Source organism: Streptopelia decaocto (genome assembly GCF_964273445.1).
Source record: "Streptopelia decaocto genome assembly, chromosome: 1".
Taxonomy (NCBI): Eukaryota; Metazoa; Chordata; class Aves; order Columbiformes; family Columbidae; genus Streptopelia; species Streptopelia decaocto.
In genome coordinates, this window is record NC_138663.1 from 170,055,463 (window position 1) to 170,077,517 (window position 22,055).

Genomic DNA, 22,055 nt, shown 5'->3' on the forward strand with positions numbered 1-22,055 from the left:
CAAATTAACTCTTTACTGAAGACAGTATTTTTGAATTGTCAAAATGGAATTGAGCTTTTTGAAGTAATTTCTTTCAGAAAGACATGTAAAATTGTGATTTGAAACAGTACCGATCCCCTCCTCTGTAACACATCTTACCATTAGAGTGCTGGCACATTTTAAAAGTGAAACTTCATGAGAAAAAGGAAAAAAGAAAGAAAAAGGAAAATCCTGTAAAGTAAAAAATGAGGAGCAAACCAAAACCAAACCACACAGCTGACATTTTAGAATTGTTTAGTGGAATTGCATCCTGGCACAGGCTGATTGGAATAAATGAACCTCTCCTGACCATTGACTCTCCGTGTCTTAGAAACCGAATTCTAGAGGCATAACATGTATTAGCTTTGGTGCATTTTTTTGATATTTACAGGTCTTGGCAATATCTGAGAGACCTTGTTTTCATTTCTGGTCACCACCTCAGCAAACTAATCAATGAGGCATGAACTGCTATCTGCAGAGAAAGAAATGAAAAATAAACCAGAGATAATCCTTCAGTTAAAAGGTTATTCTGTGCGATAAAAGCTATTTTGTTAATTTATTTACTTACTGGTACAGTGAGATAAAGTGAGGGAACAATTAGGGAATTCTAGTTGAAAGGATTTAAAAGGGCAATGACGACTTAATATTTTAGCTTATTTGATTGACAATATAGTTACACAGATTTCTTTAAAAAATAATAGTTTTCAGTGAGTCAAAATTCTGTTTGTTTCAATTAGTATTTTCAGCTATTAGTATTTTCGCTGTCAATCAGATCTTCAAGCGCACAAATATTAGTTTTAAACTATGTTTTATTTTTATATGCTAATTTGGTTAAAATAGGATAATAAGTTGTTTATTTTTAAAAGTAACTGCAGTAATAATTGTTTGCGTATTTTATCCCTATTTTTCATATTTTCATATTTCCTCTTCTTCAAAATGTAGTAAGATACATAAAAACTTCATTGATTTTGACCTATATGTAATCTGGTAGGGGATATGTGTATTTGCAGACTACTATATAAATTGGTTTATTGAAACTAATTAAAATTATTTTAATATTAAGTTACTTCTGAATATAAACACCAAGTGTAAGAAAATTATTAGTAAAATCCTTGCATAACATGTTGCAGTAATAGTTTCTTTTTTCTCCTGTGGCTTTTTTTTTTTTAAATTATTACTTATTTATCAAATCTTCCCACTTTGCAAGTCTGTATTTTGGGATGTAATTCTGTTTAGTTTCAAACAGTCTTACAATAAAACGAATATTTTGCATACACATATCTACTGATTCGGGATTATCTGTCTTTCTCCAAGTCTGTCAGAGGGGTTTGATCTAGGGTCAGGAAAAAGTAACATAGTGAGCAGCCCCTTCACCTTTTGTAAGTGGACAATGCTTTGTAGCATCCTGTATGTGCAGAATAATCCACCTTTAAGAGGTACAGTCTGTAGTTGTTGATACTTCACAACTTGTGTCATTTTACAGGACTGAGGACTGTCATTGTCAAGAAATTTTCTGTTTCTCTTTCGGATCTTCATCTTTTCCTCTGCATGAGGAATGGTCTTTCCTTTTTTATTCTACTTGGAGAGCTTTTTTTTTCACTATGCTATTATCTCTCCCATTTCCATTTTCATGAAGCCCATTTTTTTTTTTTTTAGAACCATGAAATTTGCACCTTTTTTTTTTTTTTTTTTTTTCCCAAGTGTGGAAAGAGAAAATGTTGCTTAGTTCTATGCTCTTTACTTTCTTTTAAGTTGTGAATACATTGACCATGGTCTTGCAAGTTAGAGCACTTTTTGCAGAGATGGGTTGACTGTGGACTATCATGGGTATGATGCAACTCCTACAAAAAAAATCAAAGGGAGATTTTCCTTTGATTATGAAGAAAAGGGCTCATGACCATTGTCACCTACAGTGACGCAGTAACAATGCTGGAAGGGTATCAAGCAAGTCTTCTTCTTCCACGCCAAATCCAGGCAGTGGAGATTCTAAGAAATTCCTGCACGGCCTTTACTCCACGCTGCAACGCAGAGGCTCTTTCATGGTCCTGAGCTTGTGCTTCCAAGGGAAGCATTTTGGTTTTCTTCTTTGCTTTGGTCAGTGCCTCCACCTCATGGAAATTGTTCACTTGCCACGCGTTACCTTTTTCTGAATAAGAGATAAACTCAGAAGAGGCGGATCAGGTGAGATATGTTCAAAGGGTGGCCAGTTGCAAGTGAATTGCTGTAAAGCAGTCAAGCCAATTTAGAATTTCTGAAAAGAGTGGGGAAACATGGGCAGCTGGAGAAAAAAGTGCTAAGCAGTGCTTGGAGGAAGAGAGTTATTACAAACTAAAGTTGGGAAACTGCAATGAAACAGGTGTCTTCCAACCTCTAGTAGTCACCGGCTGCATTTCACAAAGCACCTCTTTTTGCTTCTTCCTCCTTCATAAAGCATCTTTGTTTCCTATTTAGAATTTGTGTTTTTCATAACATATTTCTTCATATTTTTGTTAGCATCATTGTATGTTGGGTGTTTTCCAAATTAACAGAAGCTGTTCTGAAGGAGTTACATGTGAAGAACAAACAGGACACTAAAAGAAGATTTTGGTGATATGTGTTTATGCTCAAGATATTAATATTTAACATATACATGGCAGTAATAAACTACCAAATCTCTGTCCCATTTTGGTAGTTTATATTGTACCTTGTGCAATATAGGATTGTCCCTGTATATTGTGACCTTACTAGACACAAGTTCATATGCATATGAGGAGTAGAGAAGCACAACAATTTAAGGCTAATTTGACGTGTTTTCTGTGATGTGACTGCTGCAAGCCTACATAAGCTTTAACAAGTTCTTGTTCTTGAAAAAGTTTAAGCAAATATAACGCCCTTTTGGGCTAGAGTTTGCATTTTTCTTCTGCTCAGAGTGCTCACAAATAAGTTTCATTGTAACCCAAAGAAAATTAAGTTCCTATATGTAATTATTGTGGTGCATGATCAGAGGACACATGCTGAGTGTCTACAGTTAAGTGGTCACCACCTTCTTTAAAAACATGGTACGGGAAGAGGAGAAATTTGAGAATCATGGAATCATTTACATTAGAAAATACCCTTAAGATTGAGCCCAAGCATAAACCTACAACTGCCAAGTCCCCCTCTAAACCATGTCCCTAAGCACCACATCTACACATTTTCTAAACACCTCCAGGGCTGGTGACTCCACCACTTCCCTGGGCAGCCTTTTCTAATGCCTAACAACCCCTTTGGTGTAGAGGTAGAGACCCTCTGCTCTCCCATTGGAACAGCTTGGTCAAAGTGGCATGTGAAGGACCCACCGGTTAGCAGTAAGTTGTCTGTCTGAGAAAACGCGACAAATGGGTCAGCAAATAGGCCACACTTACTGTGGAGTGGGACAATCTTCATCCCTGTTGAAGCTATTCAGGTACATGGAAGGGAATTAAAGATTTCTTGGACAAGAGAAAAAAAGAGTGTGAGTCTGTGTCATGATGATAAGGACATTCATCTATAAGGTGAAAAAGTTGAGTGCTAATCTGTGCTTAAATAATGTTTTAATGTAAACCAAGCAAAATCTGCAGAGCACAGCCAGAAATCCTCCTCCCAGATGAACAGTCTTACTAATGTTACGTTGTTTTTTTCTCTCTTTGTGGTTTAGTAAATCTCTCAGTCACTTCTTGTCTCAATATTATTATCCTGACCTGCCTACAGGATGAAGATTAGTTTTCTTGTTAAGAAAGCAGAGTTGTATCAGTCTGCTTGGATTGAGAAAGTCTTTCTGTGTATTTCACAATCTGGATAAGTAGTCTAGGGTGTTGTATACAAGTTAGTGACTGCCTCTCTTTCTGTAGTAGCCATGTTAAAAGATGACACCTGTAGGTACCTAATAATTACTTGACTAGGGTCTCTATATAACCACTGTAGCCACAAACACATACAAAAAGTGATATATGTCATCTTAACATAGATGATTTAAAGGAGAAGGGGATGAACAGGTGTTGGAGGATGTTTCTTGCTTTCCAGAGAAATGTCATAAATGGCTAACTTTGACTGAATACTTCTGGAAAATTTGGTTTAGTTTAAATGAATATTACCCTTTACAATTTTTGTGGAAAAAATCAACACCTGTAAATGAAAAATTTTGTGAACTGACTAGAATATGTTGATACGAAATGTTTGCTATTTAAATATCGACTTCTTCATAACTTGCTTTTTGGCTGGACGCTTGAGTCTAGAAGTGAGCTGTTCAGCTTCCAAAAAACAAGAGTATAAATTTGAAACATCATCACAGTCTTTTCAGAACTGATGGGAAATGGTGCCACATCTAATACATTATTTATCAAGCTACAATTGCAGGAATAACAAATATCTTAATTAGTGGAATTAATCAATTATGCCTTCATACATTAGTTGCCTGTAGTCCTCTATGAGAAGAAAAAGTTTCTTCTGTTATGCTACCTTTTAAAAATGTGGTTATCATACTCTTCTTCTTTCAAGCATTTAGAACAAAGTCCTGATAATTTAATTACATGGCTCATTCAAATGCAGGATCATATGAACCTGTAATGGCTCAAATAATCTGTTTACTAATAATTCATCCAGTAGTGGTTTTTTTTGAAGGTAGAGGGGAAGGGAGAACCTTATCTGCAATTTCACTTTGGTACAGTATTATAATTATAAAAGAAAAACAATATAGTTGTGCAGTCTGCCATTTAGTTCAATGTTTTTGGGTGCATTTAAGCTATTGAATTAATCTCACTTTTAAACAATAGAATATAATACTTTAATAGCTTGCCTTTGCACTGGCTTTGTGGGATGCTGAAATTAGTATTATAATGCACTGTGTATAGTTTCTGCTGAATCTGATTGCTTTAGCAGCAGTCAGCTTGATAGTATCAGGTTCCAGCTTGCATTGCTGGGTCAACATGGACCCAGGCCATTAAAGGAGAAAGGTTCAGGGAAAGTTCATTTCTATTGTTTTACCATGGTTACAAAACAGAAAAAAAAAGGAGAAATCCTGCATTTGTAACATATTGCTTCCTTGGGCCCTGAAGGTAGTATGATTTTTTTTTTTTTCCTTTTAAATTGAACACAGAAATATAAACCTCCTGATTATCTGTAATGTAAACAAAAGAATATTTTCTGATCACTTTTAAAGTAAAACACAGATGTTCTGCATTGACTGCTGATGTCATTAAGCAAAATGTTTGTATTCATTTAATTTGATATCCCAAACTGTTAGCGTTTAAATTTGTTACTAGGTTAATAGAAAAATTAAAACTTCATATCATCTGTTATAAGACTGGCATTTATTTACATAATTTTCACTTTAATTAACTCACAGTAAGCCTGTTGAAATAAGTATATTTACTTTTCCTTTAAAATATAACCTGGCCATTGAAGCATTTTCTTTTTATTGTGGTTATAAAATAAAGAAACATTTTTGTGAAAAAGCTTGATCTTAAATGTCATCATATGTGTTTAACATTTACGGCAAGGTTGTAAACCACCTGTGAGGTACCATTATGAAAAGGTTTAAATCTTAAGATAAACATGTTCGTTACGTATGTATTAAAAAAAAGAGAGAAAGGATAAACGACTTTTCACGAAGTTAGTGTGTTTTACATGTGAACTGTTGAAGAAAGCTAATTCTACAGCAACGAGTACTTTATTTAAAGAGGTAAATTGTGCAATGGGTGTAATACAGAATAAAATTTGCTATCTGTACGAATATGAAGAAATTCTGTAAAGCAGAAGGTTGCACAAACATTCTCTTAATGGAGAGATTTGCATGAAATCTGACTGAACTCTGAAGGTTGTGACACAGCATAATCTTCAACAATACATTTTTATTTATAAAGGCCTTTATGCATAATTCCCGTAAGCCACTTTTTAGATAAGTGAAGCTATTTGTAGATCTGACTGTTACACAAGTCGAAGAGATAATGGCATTCAAGACCATGTTACTTATGGAAAACCAGTTTACAAGGGTGAGTGTATACTTGTTATTTTCCAGTGTTGCCTGCCTCTATTGTTATTAAATGTGGTCTCATTAGGAAAAGCAAATTTCACATATGCTAAGCTGGGCCAGGATGAATGTGTATTTTAATTTAAGATCTTTGGGGAACATGCAGATAATATTGTTGACTTAGTATGCGTCATTAATCTTCCAAGACGGTGGTGCAAGGCACAGGCTCTTAGAGTCGGTCTACCCAAAGGGATTTACAAGAGAGGTCTGTGGTCATTCGAAAGAGTCATCTTCACTATACCATTGCTATTGACCATATTGACATTTGAGTCTTAACAATAATGTTGTGTAAAGGAGAAAAAAAAAAAAAAAGGAAAATACTTGGTTATTTGTCATATGTGAGAATTAGAAAACTTTATAGGGTGCAAATGAGTACTAAGTAAACTCCATTACCCTTCGTTTACCCTTGACTACACTTTTAGGTTTGATATCCGTTAGCAAATGACATCTGTTTTTTCAATTGACTATGATGCTCGTTTTCCTTCTTAGACGATTGTGTTAATGTTCCTTGCTAATCACGTGCAGGAACTACAGTGTGTATGTATGGATACTACGCAGACTGATACACACACATAGGTGCATATGTGTTTGTGTATGTAGATATTATAATGATCAGTCTTATAGACAGCGGTTCTGTCATGATGGGAAGACTGGAGATACCCATCTTTCACCATTTAGTACTTGGTGAAAGAGCCAAGAAACTAGATTCGACCCAATTATAATGCATACTTTATGTTTCTCTAATTCACTTGAATGATTTAGACTCACAGCGCAGTGGAGAGGAGGTGGCAGTCAGTACTTACTAGAGATGATGAAGTCTAGATTGATTCTTCCTTTGCTTTAAGGCATTTTGGGACCACAATACCTATTGCCTTGGGAATATCAGCCTGGAGATTCCCATGTGTCAAGAGTGTGCAGCACTGTATGGTCTATATATATACACATGTATGAATGTGTGTGTATAGATACACATACACACACACACATCTCTCACATAAAGAGTTACTGTGTGAGGGAGAAAGCTTTTGCAGGGACTAAATCTCCTATGCCCAAGAGTCCAAGGCATGTCTTGTCATTTTTTTCTTAAGTCGTTGAATAAACAGATAAATTGGAACAGATGACTGCTTTACTGTTCTGCTTGTCAGACTCCTTTTGTGTATCTGAGCCTCTATACTTGGTAGATACTGCTTAAAAACTGTAAAACTTCTGTCTCTTTCAAAAGACAGTATAATGAAGAAACATCATTACAAACATATTATACTTTGCCATTTTATTCAGTTCTGTTAAAACAGATTATATCTGATATCCAAGTCAAGAAATTTTTGAAGACATCACTCTGATCTTCAGCCAAGCATGTAACCAAGCATGTTTCTGGACAGGTTTAATGTCTAATTTGATTCCTGTTCTGTAAAAGGGATAGAATTTTGCTGATTTTCTTTTCTCCCGAATAGTTTCATCCTTTACCACAGAAATCTGCTCAATTCTGGCAGAAATACACAGCATAGAAAGCATTTTGTTTGGTGAACTAGCTCTTTCTTCGGTATCATCTTTAGTACTGATGTGAAGCTTGAAACTGCAAAAGCTAATATGAAGTCTCAAGCAAACACTGGGGAAAACATTAGCACTGGTTAAAACGTGTCTCTTAGTTTGACCCACGACACTTCGATCAGTGTTTATAACATCTAACATTCAGACATCATCAGCCAGAACAAAATCAGGAGAAAAAGCTTTTGGATTAGTTTGATGATTTTGGATGATTTTTCATTTCTAAGCCCTTAATTTGCACGTAGTGTAGTATTTCCAGAGCTTCTTCTGCATATAAGCAAGACAGGGTGATAGAAGAGTAAATTTTTATTGGTAAGAAAGCAGAACAGAAACTGAAGTACCCCGTTTTTGAAGCTAAGGCTTTTGGAAGAGTAGAAATTATGAAGAGTCAAAATATAATTGTGAGTTGGCACCTGCTTTAACTTTTGCCTAACTTGACTCTGGGCATGGAAAGAAAATGTATTTGTAATTATTATGATTAATTTGTATTTCCTTATAATCTTAATGCTTAGTCAGGATTCGAGCTTATTGTGCTACAAGCTATGTGTGTGGGCAGAGCCAAAAGATAGCTCTGTGTACATGTTCTATGTGGAGGTGTTCCAGGCGTGGAGTCAGCCAATCAGACATCATATGGATGTGTATACTGGCCAGCTGTAGAGTGTGCTGCAAGTCTGATGCCCTTTTGACCATCTTGGAAATCGTGCTCCTATAAGAAATTCTCCTACATGAAATTCAGTCATCCATATCCTGTGCTGCTGAAGATATGAAGTTCATAAAAGGAAGGAGTGGTTGAATTGAAGGTGTCTCAACCACAATTCATGATGCTAATGCATTTAAAAACATTAAAATTACATGCCAGTTTTTGTCTTTCGAGGGTTCTTTATTTTGGCTGATGTGAGGTGTTTATAGGAAACACACAGATCTTTTCAGATCTGGTGCAGTAGTAATTCAAATTATTTCAGTCTTAATATCTTTCTCATATAATATGCTCTGGAGATGGGAGGTAGAAGGACTAAAGCAAGTATAAGTTTTCCTGTCACAGACTGTATTTAGAGCATATCCATGGTTAGGCATGTTACATTACATCTTAAAATAAACTTCTCAGTAATTGATCTCTGACTTTCTGTAAAAGAGATCCTTTGATATCTTCCTATGTAACTGTGTTGTATGAAGCTTCACCCAAATGGAGTTACAGGAATTACACAGAAATATAAATAATAAAAAAAATCTTAATAGAAATAGATACATATGTCAGCTCTGTTATCTAAAAACATAGTGTTTGTATTACTTAAAAGAAAAGACTGATTACCTTTTCAGTGTCTCCCTAGGATAATACGTTAGTAGCAGACATTTCTGATAGGGAAAACTTTACATAAGATAGTTATGGGACGGCTTTCAGCACTGGCTGTGTTTCAGACCTGCAAATAACATATCTACAAACACTGACCAAAGGGCAATAGTGTTATAATTTACTGTTACCATATTTCATCCCCTGTAGCTTGATAGCAATGCACAAAGGACTTCTAAGTTGTTGAAAGTATAACAAATAAAAGCATCTTTGGTTGGATCACTTTACTATTTCCTCTTGGACCTGTTGTACTGTCTTTTTAAAAAAAAAAAAATCAGTTTTTTTAGGTCTTGGGAGTCTTTGATTGGTATAATGTTCTGGCCAAATTACTGTAGTACTACTGCTCAGGAGCAAAAGCTGTGCTTCTCTTCACATGGTTCCAGATGCTGCTCAGCAAAGGAAAGGAGAGTTTGGGTGATTGTTTCTGCTCCTTGCCTTACACAAGGAAAACAAAATACAAATTTACTTTACAATATTCCATAGTAGAATATAAAGGCCGAGCAAGGCTACATCTAGACTTACAAGGCTGGAACACTGTAACACTTGGGATCTCAATTTCACAAACAGGAGATTTTGGGGAGTCGTGTACACAGATCAGGGATTTTTCCTGGAATATACCATAATTTAGTTTTTCCCTTTGAGCTGGTATTTTGCCCTGGTTTGGAAGTAAAGTACAACGAGAATACACACAAGGATGTACTAATGAAAGGTTACCTACAAGGTAATCTCTTGGTCCACATGGAGTTTAAGTGATGAGCACTGCACTGGGTGTTGCACAAACTCATTCCTACACTAATAGCGGGCTTCTCTCCCAAACAATTTGAAGTCTGAATGACAGACATGAAGCTAATGATGTGCGCACTCGTTAACTTTTAGTTTAGAACTTGTTTACTGATATCAGATGGAAGTGCACTCAGTCAGAGATTAGACTCGTTTCACCAGCATTGCTTGTACAGGGCTCCACAACACGTTAATAAATATCTGATTCTGGCTCTAGATGTTGTCTGTTCAAAGAAGCTTGTTTTAATGCTCAGTACTCATCTGGTAGATTAATTAATAGATTTGTATTTATACATATATGCAAAAACCCCCCACCTTATCTAAAAATTTAAATTCTTGATTTTAATGGATGCTGCGTTGTTACCATCGGTCTGTGTTATATCAGCTCTGCGTCTAACGCTATACAGACTAGTGGAGAGTCTTCCAGTATTTCAGATCACTACTGTTAGTCTCAGCTGTACAATAAAAGTCACTTTTAAGGTTTTATTTAGATGGTTCCAGCAATTCTTTGAAAGTGTACGGTTAATGAGTGTGGGTTTTCAGAATTAAAAATAAGGTGAACAAAGGGCAGTGAACATTAACCACAATCTCTGGCAGAAGCTAGAATAAAATTTTTCATTTTGAGTATAAATAGTTTTCTAAAGGGCAAAGGGTTTAAGATATAGGCAGCTTCATTAAAAAGGTGACAGTTCACTTGTTTCAGCATTTCATGCGAAGAATTGGGGCCAATTAAGTGATGAATGCATTCAGATATTACAGTGGATACACTTACATGGTAGAACTCCATTATCAACTGTTATGAATAAGAATAGCATATTAATTAACAAACTTCCAGGAGAAATAGAGTATTTTCACAAAATACCTTGGATAGTACAATATTTTTTTTCTTACTTGAGCTGAAATCAGCACTGAAATATTTATATATCTTTAGTTTAATACAGGTGGTATGAGCAGTGCTGGGCTTGTTTATTATGTTCTACTGGAAAAAAAAGAAAACTCAAATGTTACTTTTCTAAATAAGTTAAAAATTTCTTTAATGAAGATATTCACATACATATGTATGGTTATATATGTTTTCAAAAGAGTAATGTATTTATATATATGGCCTAATTCTGGTTTCAGTCTAACTGGTTATTTGTACGTGCAATTATTTGATTTATGTTTACAAATTTGTAATTACATGTGCAAGTTATAGGCAGAGATGAATGCAGATGTTTAGAAAACAAGCCTTGAAGCAGGACTGTTCATTTCACCTAAAGTTAATACATTTAAATCATTGTTTCAGGCCATCTGCAGACATAACCACATCAGTTACACTTGCTTCACATTAGGAATCATCACAGCAACTTGAAGTAACTTTCAGTAAAAAAAAAATGAAAGCCTAAAGTTCATTTAGATTGTGTCATTTATGGATCAACCTGCCTTTCTGGCCTATTAGCTCCATGCTTGGCATTTTTATAATATGTATGGTAGATGTTTCAAGGGGATGTTTTTAGAATTAAAAGCCTAAGAAAAGATGAAAACAGTTGGGGAAAAAAATAGGCTTTGCATCTTTTATAGTTTGAGGTTTCATGTGGGTGCGTAACACTGTTAAAAGGAATCATTCAGCTTGCATATTTAAATTATGGGTGCGGTTTGTGCTGTAAGGTCGAATGAAACGGGAAAGGCATCTGTTAAAACTTGACAGAAAGAGCATTTGTGGGAAACATTATTTGGATCACTGCTTTTTGTACAGTTTGTTTGGTTTTTTTTTTTTAGTTGCAAGAATTATTCTGAAAAGATAATTCTTCAGAAAGGACAGCAGTGTAAATACGGGAATAAATATGATTTTGCAAGATCTTCTTATTGCTATTGCCAATATTCCTGAAGACCTTTCTTCAGGATTTCCAGTCCTGTGGTTTCTGTACTTCTGTTGCATGTTCTGAGTACTCTTTCTGAAGCAAAGTTTTTATTAAGTAAAAAAATATCAATATGGTTTGAATTTATGCTGTTTAATAATTGCATTACATTGTACATTCAGACTTATTTTCTACTCTAGCTTGTATGGCTGTCATCATCAGAGGCTTGTGTTTCACAGTTACTGCATAATCGCAAGAGCCAACATACTTAAATGTTTTAAGAACTTTCAGGCAGATCTAGTGTTTCAGCTAATTAGATGAAGCAGTGAACTTTTTGGCTTAATTTACTTCTGACATCATCATTCTGCCACCCAACATAATTAGATTAATTTCTTATCAGTTTTTCACTTTCCTATAGATGACTTACAGATCTCAATTTCATTAAGAGAACAGTCACACTCCACTAATATTTTAAACTTATGTACAATCACAGCTGTATTCAAATCTGGTACTATAATTTATTTCAGTGACGCTCAGATTTCTAACTGGTTTTATTTCTTGCCCTTTGGGTCATTCATATATTCAAGTAGTATGGTCCGTCAAGCAGAATCTTTTTCTTAGGTTCTTGCATTTTGTTTGTAGTGGGACTTTGAGCATCAAGTGAGGACTGACAAGTAGTGCTGTAATAGATATTCTATACATTCTTGTACTCTTGTAGCTTGTATCTTGTACTCTTGTATCAAGAATATTCCTGATCGTGCTGAAAAGCAGAGTGATTTGGATTGCAGTGTTGGGGATGGTGGAAGTGAGATGATGTTTATATGACCGGTCTGTTAGGAAAAGAAATAATTCAGCAAAGTCTTCTCTAACTGCCAAAAGCTTCATATTCTAGTACTAACCAGTGTTCATATATTACTGCGATAAAGGGCAGTATGGGATGGGATATGGAGTGCAATATCTTCCATTTTTACCATAAACTGGTACTGCATTTCTGACTAAATATCCATTTTTGGCCATTTTTGGTTTAAAAATAGCAGTAAAAGTGTTCTGTTACTGACATGCAGTAATATTTTATCAGTATTCTTTCTCCACTGCTTGTTCTTATAAACACAATCTAATTCTTTTGAAGATCATTTATACACTTCTTTGTGAATATTTTTAAACAGATCTTTGCATTTATTTTTATCAGCATTGTTTGCTGTCTCAGTAACTCCTAATATATCATGAGTTCAGCATTAATTATTGCATGAGAACATTTTGTGTTTAGCTGTGAGAAGAAAAGAAATTTCAGGTAATTGCACTGAGAGTTTCATTGTTTTATACAACTGCTGCAAGTAAAAAGGACATGGTGTGATTTCTAATGTTTGTTTTGCTAACTGTCAAATTAGATATATACCCAGTCTGAGAATTGCATTCTTTTGCTTTGTTCTTGAGTGGGAGTAGAAGGGAAAAACTTAAAATATTAAAGTATAAGGTTTAGATCAATGTACGTTGTCATTTTCTTGCTTTTAAAATGCTAGTTGGGTGCATTAGAAATATTTATGAAGGTTACCTTGGCAAGCAAGTGTTTTCCAACCAAAGGAATTGAATTACACAAAGGTTTAGTCAGTCTTCTTAGACTTTATTTTTCAGAATTGACACGCCCTTGGCTCAAGTCTTATTAGCGTGAAGGCTGCTCGTATGGTGCTGAGAGCAGCACTGGAAACAGTCCCAAAACCCAGAAATACAATGAATATACCACGGATGAAGGGTTGGTTACAGGTTGTCACAGGCCATCCCTGTCCTTGCGCCTCAGGCCGTAGCATCCTCAGCCCTTCTGCAGTGGCCATTGTATGGGGAGCCCATAATAATCCCTTCCAGTGGCTGTTCACCTATATTTCCTTCAGCCAGCTTCTCTGAGGTTCAAAATTCCATATCAGGCTTTGGAGCACTGGGGGGAGGTAGAACAACTGAGAAATAAAGGCCAGATTTTCAATATGTACCTAAATGAGATGAATAAATGCTGATGTAGCTAAAATTGATATTGGTATTCAAAGCTGTTCTAAGCAGTTCTAAGAACATAAAAAATACATTAAATAAATACACCAAATGCTTGTTACAGATTTGCTACCTATCACCTCCGGAGTGTAACTCTCCCTGCCACCCCCCAGTATTACTGATTATAAAACTGCCCGGCCTATGGCAGCTTCACTGCATCATGTTTGCTCAGTTTCAAATGAGGACAATATTTTTACACACTAAACGTGTTCACAGACAAGGTTAAAAATAAAACTGTAAATGTGGAAAACCGGCCCTGAAAATAATTAGTTTTGGCTAGAAAGGCAGTTTGCTTCTTACAGCTGGTCAGAGTGGCTATTTTCTTTAGGGATACTTCATGTATTGAATAAAAATAAATTTAAAGAGTGAAACTTTGTTCATCTAGATTTAATTTTGCACAGTTATCCCTCAAAATCAAGACATGAGAAAGATAAATCTTATCATTACCTCAACTTTGTTGTATACTCTTTTAATTTCATAGTATATGTTTTGCTATGCAATCAGTCATCTATAAAATGCCAGCAATGGACTCTGAGAGGTATACACCACTCCTGAAGAGTTTCAGCTGTTTTGGAAACAAAACCTTCCGTGGTGCTCAGAATTCTGCCAGAAATCAGTGGGAGGTCTGTGAGTCCAAGGCTTTTAAGGATGGGACCCTTACATTTTAAATCCATGGCTGTTTTCCGGCTGATAGTGAAAAGAGCTGAATAAAATCTCCACTTACTTTTAAAGGCTGCAGATAAATCTGTACCTATTCTCACTTCACCTCTTTCCACATGACTGTGCAGGACCAGATCTTACGCTGATTATGTCAGCTTTTAATTGTTTTGCGCTATCAAAGTGATTTCTAGGAGCAGGCTCATACTTTGATAATACAATTGGGGATGTATGAAACTTTAACAGTATAATCAAAGCACAGAATTTTATCCAATAACAACCACTGATTCCTCCAGTTTTTATTCTTTAATTCAACCATCTGTTGTTGTATAGATTTCGTAACACAGGAAAGATGTAAGACTAATATATGTTGATTGAAAGACCAAAAAATAACTACTTCAGAGAACATGGCTGTATTTTTGGGCAATATACTCGCAATTGCTTCTCAGGTTTCATACCTTTAATGCTAGATAACACTCTTTCCTCCAAATGTGAAAGTACTAGAGCCATAGCATTCATTCAAGTATTTGTGAAAGTTTAAGGGTGAAATACATATCTGACCAAAATCTGATGGATTCATTTTCAGTGGTTATGAAAAGTGTTCTGAATATCTAATTAGCTGATGCTAATGAAGAAAATATTTCTGTCCCTTTTTGAGAGTTTAAAGGGTCACTAGTCTTCACCTTTCGTTCCTTTCTTGCTTAATAGTAGATTGTAATTGTAAATCATGATTGTCTACAAATGTAAAGCTCAGTTGTCTGTGGGAACGTCTTCTAAGCCCTGAAAACATTCTGCAAATGTTGATACAAAGCTTACTCAAGCCTATAGAAGGCAGATGAGTTTTGAGGCAGCTAAATGTTTAGGTGCTTCACTTTAAAAACTGAGTACTAAGTTAGTTATATGTGGTCCTGTAGGAAGCTTTCATTTTCTTCTTCAACATATGTTAATATAACATATCACATGCATGAAACCCCAAGTTTTAGAGAGGAAAAAATCTAACTTACACATATATATTTCTGAAAGAGGAAAGAGTGACAATGTTTCTATTACATCTCCTTTTTAATGGGTAAACGAGGAACTGGTAACTTCCCTTTGATTTCTCAGCTCTTCAAAACAGTTAATAATTGCAGCTTCCTTGAGTCTTTGCTGAAATTGTCTAATTTCTGCTTTCTCTAATTATCTTCCAAGAATGAAACAGTAGAGAGGATGAACATCTGTGACTTCCAGGTGTAGGTCTGTTTCTTCCAGTGTCTTCTTATGGGGTCCCGAAAGACTCCTAGACTCCTTCGTATTATGACCCGAGGTAGTCACAAGACTTACATTGGCTTTTTGGGTTTTGACACTTCAACCTGTTTATCTTAGCTTGAAAAAGTCCAAACTGTTGTCATCTTCAGAATCAAGATGAGTCAACTTTGAGTAGTTTACCCACTGAGATAATTAGCTTTACCTTAAGAAGTCAAATATGTCTTCAGAAGAGCCAGTATCGTTCTTCCAATGATTTTATTTGGATAAAAGACAAAATCTTGCAGTATCTTTTATATCTCTAGAAAAGCTTATGTGTAAAATCTAAATTTGAGTAAAAGGAGCATTATCAACAATTCTTAAATGATGATTTTTGTATCTCAGTGACATTAACTAGAAGAATAAGTTAGATTGCTCAGATGTTTAAATAAATCTTTTTCATAACAAATCAGCTCATACATATTAAATTATATTTTCATACTGAAGACATATCTACTGAGTTAGATACAAAATAGGAATGTGTGTACTTTGAAGCAGGCTTCTTATCTTGGAAGGAAAGTGAACTTTTCCTAACATTAAAATAAGTAGGTCTTTAATACACACAAGTTTAGGAAAAATACCAACAAAATGATTCATTAAGCTATTTTTATCATTCTGTTTATGATAGTTAAACTCATTTGCTATGCTTTTTAATGTAATGTGATTTTTTTTAAGAAGAGTTTATCATAAAACTGTAAAAATTATAATGAACTACAAAACAACATTCAAGTCTTCGAATAGAATCAAATTTACTGTTTTTTTAAAAGTAATTTTTACATATTTTTTTTCCCACAACTTTGGTAATGATACATAGAAAATTTTTGCAATTCCTATTTCTTACATTTTGAAGACAGATCTTATAAAATGGTAGTATGTCAAGTTAGGATATTGGTTAATGAAACAAGTACATATTATAAATAACAAATTAAGACAATTATTGTTATTTAACCAGTTACTGGGGACAATCAGTGTGTGCTTGTTTTAAGCAATCAGAGATTTGGTCACTTTATCATAGTCTACTGTGACTCTAAATCAGATCATCCAGACCTTAAGAAATAATTCTTACGTTTGTCTTTCGGCCTTGTCATAATGACTAAACATTTCTTAGATAAAAGCCTTTTTTTTAGTGAACTGAGTTTAGTGCTCTGTCACTTTAAAATTGTATCAGTATAAAAGAGGTTTACTTCTCAGAGATTTCATTTAGATATTGTTAGTTGGATTGGCATTGGGAGTTTAGGACTTCATGAAAACACTTATTTGGTAAAGTTTGGGATAAATCACAGGGCAGAGTTGGGTTACTGAGGTCATTTATGGCTTTGAGCGTGACAGCCCTTTTGTATAGAGTAGCACAATCAACTTAATTGTAGGAGGTGATGAAAGGGAAGAGTTTTGCCTTGGATATTTTGATATCACCTATGCTTTGCCGCCGACCTTTGGTGACAGATTGGGTCCATGGGTGTTTTCTATTAGGCTTTGAAGAGGGATGGTTTTATTCCTCAGAATCAAAGACACAAGCATTTCTGGCTTCCCCATGGCTACCTTTGGTAGTAAGCATTAATTTATCAAGGAGAATCTTTGCAGGAGTGGACTTGTTGGTTTTTAAAGACTTGGAACTCATTGGTAGTTTGTGCATTATGCCGTGGCACCCCGCTTGTGTTTTTTATGCCGTTGTCAGACCCTTCCATACTCGTATCACAGCGGTGATTTGTGAACAGTGCATCATCATAGGTATTTAAATTAAGCCATTAAAGTTTTCTTACATAGCGGCATTTTTTCGGTGAGTGAATAGATTAGAAACACTCCATTTAAATCACATCATTGTTGTCTATAATGTTTTTATCAGTTTTATGTATATTCATGGTATGTTTATTTTTATTATAAATCACAAAGGAAATTTCAAAGACAGAAGACACTTAATTTCATTCTATGAGCTAGAATAAGACAATATTCTTTTTCTACAACTGTTTTTCTTGTAACTGTGAACAAATGACAATTTTGTTTGTATTAAAGAAAATAAAAAATCCCAAACCAATCAAAGAAATTATCAAGCTTATAATTTTAATAATGACCTCAGCTCAGGACATTAAGTTGGGAATTAACGATCAGTTAAGGTTAATGACTCAATGCCTTGAGTCATTAAACTCCAAGAAAATGCCCTGTACTTTGATTGTTTTTGGTTTATTAAAGGTAGGTTGTAGAAACTGCAGAAAAAAAGCTTATTTCCAAACACAAGGGGAATGAATATGAGCAGAAAACAGAGGTATTTTATTATCTGCCTCCTTCTGCAGTCCCAGCATAACTAAAAATCCCATTATCCTTGATGAGAGTTCCGTTAGTGTGAGGATGTAAGGAGCAAAACATTCCATAGCCACCTTTCTTTTCATTTATATTTTCAGACAAATGAAGGACCTTAAATGTTTGGCAAACCATAGGTTAACACTGCAGTGTCAGAACTGCACATTACCTTTTTCTGTTAAGTTATTCCACGATGTCCCCTAAATAAGCAGTTGTAGGATATTGCCACAGTGCCATGCTATGATCTATACATAAGGATACAGGCATTTGGATATGCATTGTATGTAGCAGGTACATATTTGCATCTAAGTAGGTAATAAGTATTTTCATTGTAATCCGTATCTAATTTGTATGCTACTTACGCAGTCCAGGAGATGGAAAGTTGTGTATGTGAGCATTTAGCAGACAAGGAGTGCTTAAACCTGAAGCCCTTTATTTTGCCATACTGGGCAGATATAAGCTGCTATAATGGCAGTTGCTCAACAATCTCTTACAAATAATTCTGCGTCCTTTCTGACATAAAGTAGTATATTTAAAGTAAGGTGTCTTAGTGAGATTTTCACTTTAAATAGAATAAGGGTTAAATGATAACTTGACTTATCTTTTAAATGACAAAAAATAAAGAAATTGCAAGACCTTTTCACACATTAGATATGTATTGTCATTTATCATCTAGATATCAGGCTAGCAGTGCGAAGTAATAAAACATATCATCGAAAAATGTGCTATAGGTCTGAATCACTCTTTCATTCCACCTCCCAGCTAACTGTAGTATTAAATCAAACAAGCAGAACATTTCCTTAGGCAGCCATTGCCTTTTAATTTCCTGAAGAACCTTAAAATATCATTCATTACAAGTACTACACATATTTGGTTTTTAAAAGTCTCATAAATCAATAGCAGGCTGACTGTAATAATTATTACAAGTTAGTGCATAATTTTCGTGCTGAAGGCTGCATGCAGAACTTTAGCATATGCAAACGAGGCAATTCAAACTGTGTATAGATATTAATATGAAGAAGCAGGTAACGAGGTGCAGGCTATGAATTATGCATCAAGAGCGGCTGATCTTCAATGAGGAAAATGAATTCAGCATGTAATCTAATTAGTGATGGAAGTCTATTACATCTAACTGCAAAAGCAACCGTCCTTGAAACAAATTTATTTACAGTCCATGTTACCACTTGAAACAACTTTGAAATGATGTGTAAGACAACAGCTTAATTGTAAAAATTTTTGTTTGTTTGTTTGTTTCAGTTCTAGACCTGGAAGGCCTCCTAAGAGGACTCAAAGTGTCACCTCCCCAGAGAATTCTCATATCATGCCACATTCTGTCCCAGGCCTAATGTCTCCTGGAATCATCCCACCAACAGGTAGGATCACTAGAAACACCTTCACATGGGCAATCTCTTAAGTACTTGGCTTATATCCGCTTGTTAATAAACAGTCTAGGGAACAAGCACCCAAATATCACAACGGAGTTCAGTAATGTAACATTATTGCCACCTAAGTGTATTGTATGTAATGGAAATTGTGGCAGTTCAGTACTTTAAAATACAAATAACTGAGCAAATAATAATGCTTTATAATATTTTCCCCTGCTCTTCTTTATAAACAAAAAAACATTTCAAAGAATGAATTACCTATCATTAGACAATAATCTCCCTATTCATTTTTAATGGATCAGATATTTTCTGATTCCTTGCTGCTTTGCTTGATTAGATAATGTCATCATGAATATAGTTGCCTGAAGAAACCAAGTTAGTTAAAATAACTCCATGCTGCACACACGTCTTTCTTAATTTTTCATCCTGAAATTCTATTTTTGATACATCTCCTGAGGCCTTATACTAATGTAAAGTCCTTTAACAATCTGTTTCTCAAACTGTTATTTTCTTTTGAAAGTTACTCTAACATCTCCTATCAGTGACTTGCTCTTAGACATAGTTAAATTAAGAAAGACTATGTTAAAAGAGGGAGATGAACAGAGCCACCTGAAGATGGAGGCACCCAACAGCCCAACTGTTGATGATGGTGCCACGTTCTCTCCATGTTACAGATGAGATTCTTCTGCTCCCTTCAGCAAAGTTCACCTCAGCTTCCGTTTCTTCCCCAGTTGTTCCCTACTTGTGTGCACAGCTCAGTCTTTAGCACTGATTGTCTCTTAAGACAAATGAAAGATTATAAACTAGACAGATCCGAACAGAGAGGAAGATTGCTGAGTCTTGGAGATTGAATGGGTGTTTGAGTACATGCCCATGATCACATGTCTGTTTAAGCGTGAGCATGATCCTTGGCATCGTTTTGGTCATAGCTGAGTAACATTCTCCAAAAAAATGCACAGTTCATGAAATACCACATGCTAGAAAGTGTTGGATACAAATGCCTTGTCTGGAGGAGGGAGGAAAGTGAGGTGAGTTTAGGTCTGTGAACAGAAGTGGGGCCTTTAGGCCTTAGGACTCAAGAGCTGCTCTACATAGTAAGATAGGCACATAGCCAGAAATATTTTATTAGAAATCTACAGTTTTTCAAAAGGCTAAAGGTCAAGAGAAGTGATGAAATGAAGCCAGACAGCTAAGGTTGGTGAGAGAGTTATGAAGAAAGCAGAGAGAAGGAGGGATAAGACTGAAAGTGTAGGCAAGTACAGGAGAGTGTCAGGCAAGGAGGACTCACAGTAATAGTCTGGGCAGGTGTGACTGGCAAAAAAAATGAATTGAGATTAAAATTGCAAATGCAACACGGGGGGAAAGAAAGGAAGTTTGTATAGAGCAGAAGCATTTGTGTTTTTGAGGGAAAGATCAAAAATTGCAGAAGCAATGGGAAATTATTTGGGGGAAGGTAGGCAGGAAAATATCAAAGAAAAAAATGCATGTGAAAAGTAGAAAGGAGATGACATGAAAGAAGTCAGAGACAAATAAGCAGGCCAAAAAGAGGGAGACAGGAAAAAAACCCTTGTCAATAGTATCATTTGGGGTTTTGTGTTACAATTAATATATAAGAGCATGTTGCCTCTTGGTATAATATTTTCTGTGGGTTTTTTTGCAATTTTTATTTTAAGAAAGCAGCTTAAAACCACAACTAATGCCTTAAGTATCCAATTTCTCTCTATTCCTTTAAAGCCAGTCATAACAAGTTAATGATAAAAATATACGGTACTAAAACCACAGATCCAATTTCTTAGAATATCAGCCCACAAACCCAGATGTAGATTTCTTTAAAATGATGATTAAAAAAAAAGCAGAAAATAATTCAAAGTTAAAGAAAACAGGTGTATGTAAGATTATCATTCATGGAATCCTTTTAGCATGGTGATGCTTTGTGAGTCTCTTGCAAAAGCGGAAAGATTTAAATGAAATTGCTATTAAGTTTGAACTGGTTTCACATTACGTGGCTTACCACAACAAAAGGGGTGAACATGATTTTTTCCCATTGTGGTGGTGTTGAGTCTCAAACAGCACAAAAAATGCAAACACTGACGAAAAATGCGAACACTGACACCATTAGCAGCAAGCTGCCGAGTATGGCTCAGCAAAGGTAAGGAACACCATGACAGCAATCATTCCAGCATTTTATAGACAGGTGAGTATAAAAATAGGCTTATAATCTCATCTTGTGAGTTTAAATCTGAACATTTGTGCATCTACATTGTGAACAAGTACCAAAACCACTCTAAGGGCCACACAAAGAAAGAACTGGTATTGCTGCAATAGATGATGTAGGTGCAGTTGTTATGTGCTACCACCTTAGCTGACACTAGAAAATTCTTGCTGCTTGTATACATTTTCCTCCCTACTTTTGCTGTGTACTCATAGAACCACAGAACAGGTGACATTGACAGGCATTGCTGGCGTTCATCTAGTCCAGCCTCCCCTGGTCAAGGTAGGGTGACACAGAGCAAGTTGTTTAGGGCTGCATCCAGCTGAAGTTTGAGTATCTTCAAGGATGGACACTCCACGTCTCTCTACAACCTGTTCCACTGTTTGACTACTCTAAAAATAAAATCTTTTTAATTACTTTTCAATGGAATTTCCTGTATTTCAATTTGTGTCCATTGAGCAACACTGAGCAGAGTCTGTCTTCACCTCTGAAGCTTTTCCAGCTCACTCAGCCTCTCTTCATATGTCAGTTGCTCCAATCCCTTAATCATCTTCATGGTCCTAAGATGACTTCTTGTTTGAAAAGTTTATGAAGTTTGAATTTCCTTTTAGGATCCAGCTCTAAGCAGAAAAAA

At 35.4% G+C, this 22,055-nt stretch overlaps 1 protein-coding gene across 3 annotated transcripts in view; it reads left to right on the plus strand.

Annotated features, from left to right (window-relative positions):
• Positions 1-22,055, plus strand: part of DACH1 (dachshund family transcription factor 1) — a 367,167-nt gene that overhangs the window by 133,135 nt on the left and 211,977 nt on the right. For all 3 annotated transcript variants that reach the window (XM_082075981.1, XM_082075979.1, XM_082075980.1), the window contains exon 2: positions 19,082-19,197. In XM_082075981.1, coding sequence (XP_081932107.1) covers positions 19,082-19,197 — 116 coding nt within the window. The remainder of the gene's footprint in view (positions 1-19,081; positions 19,198-22,055) is intronic.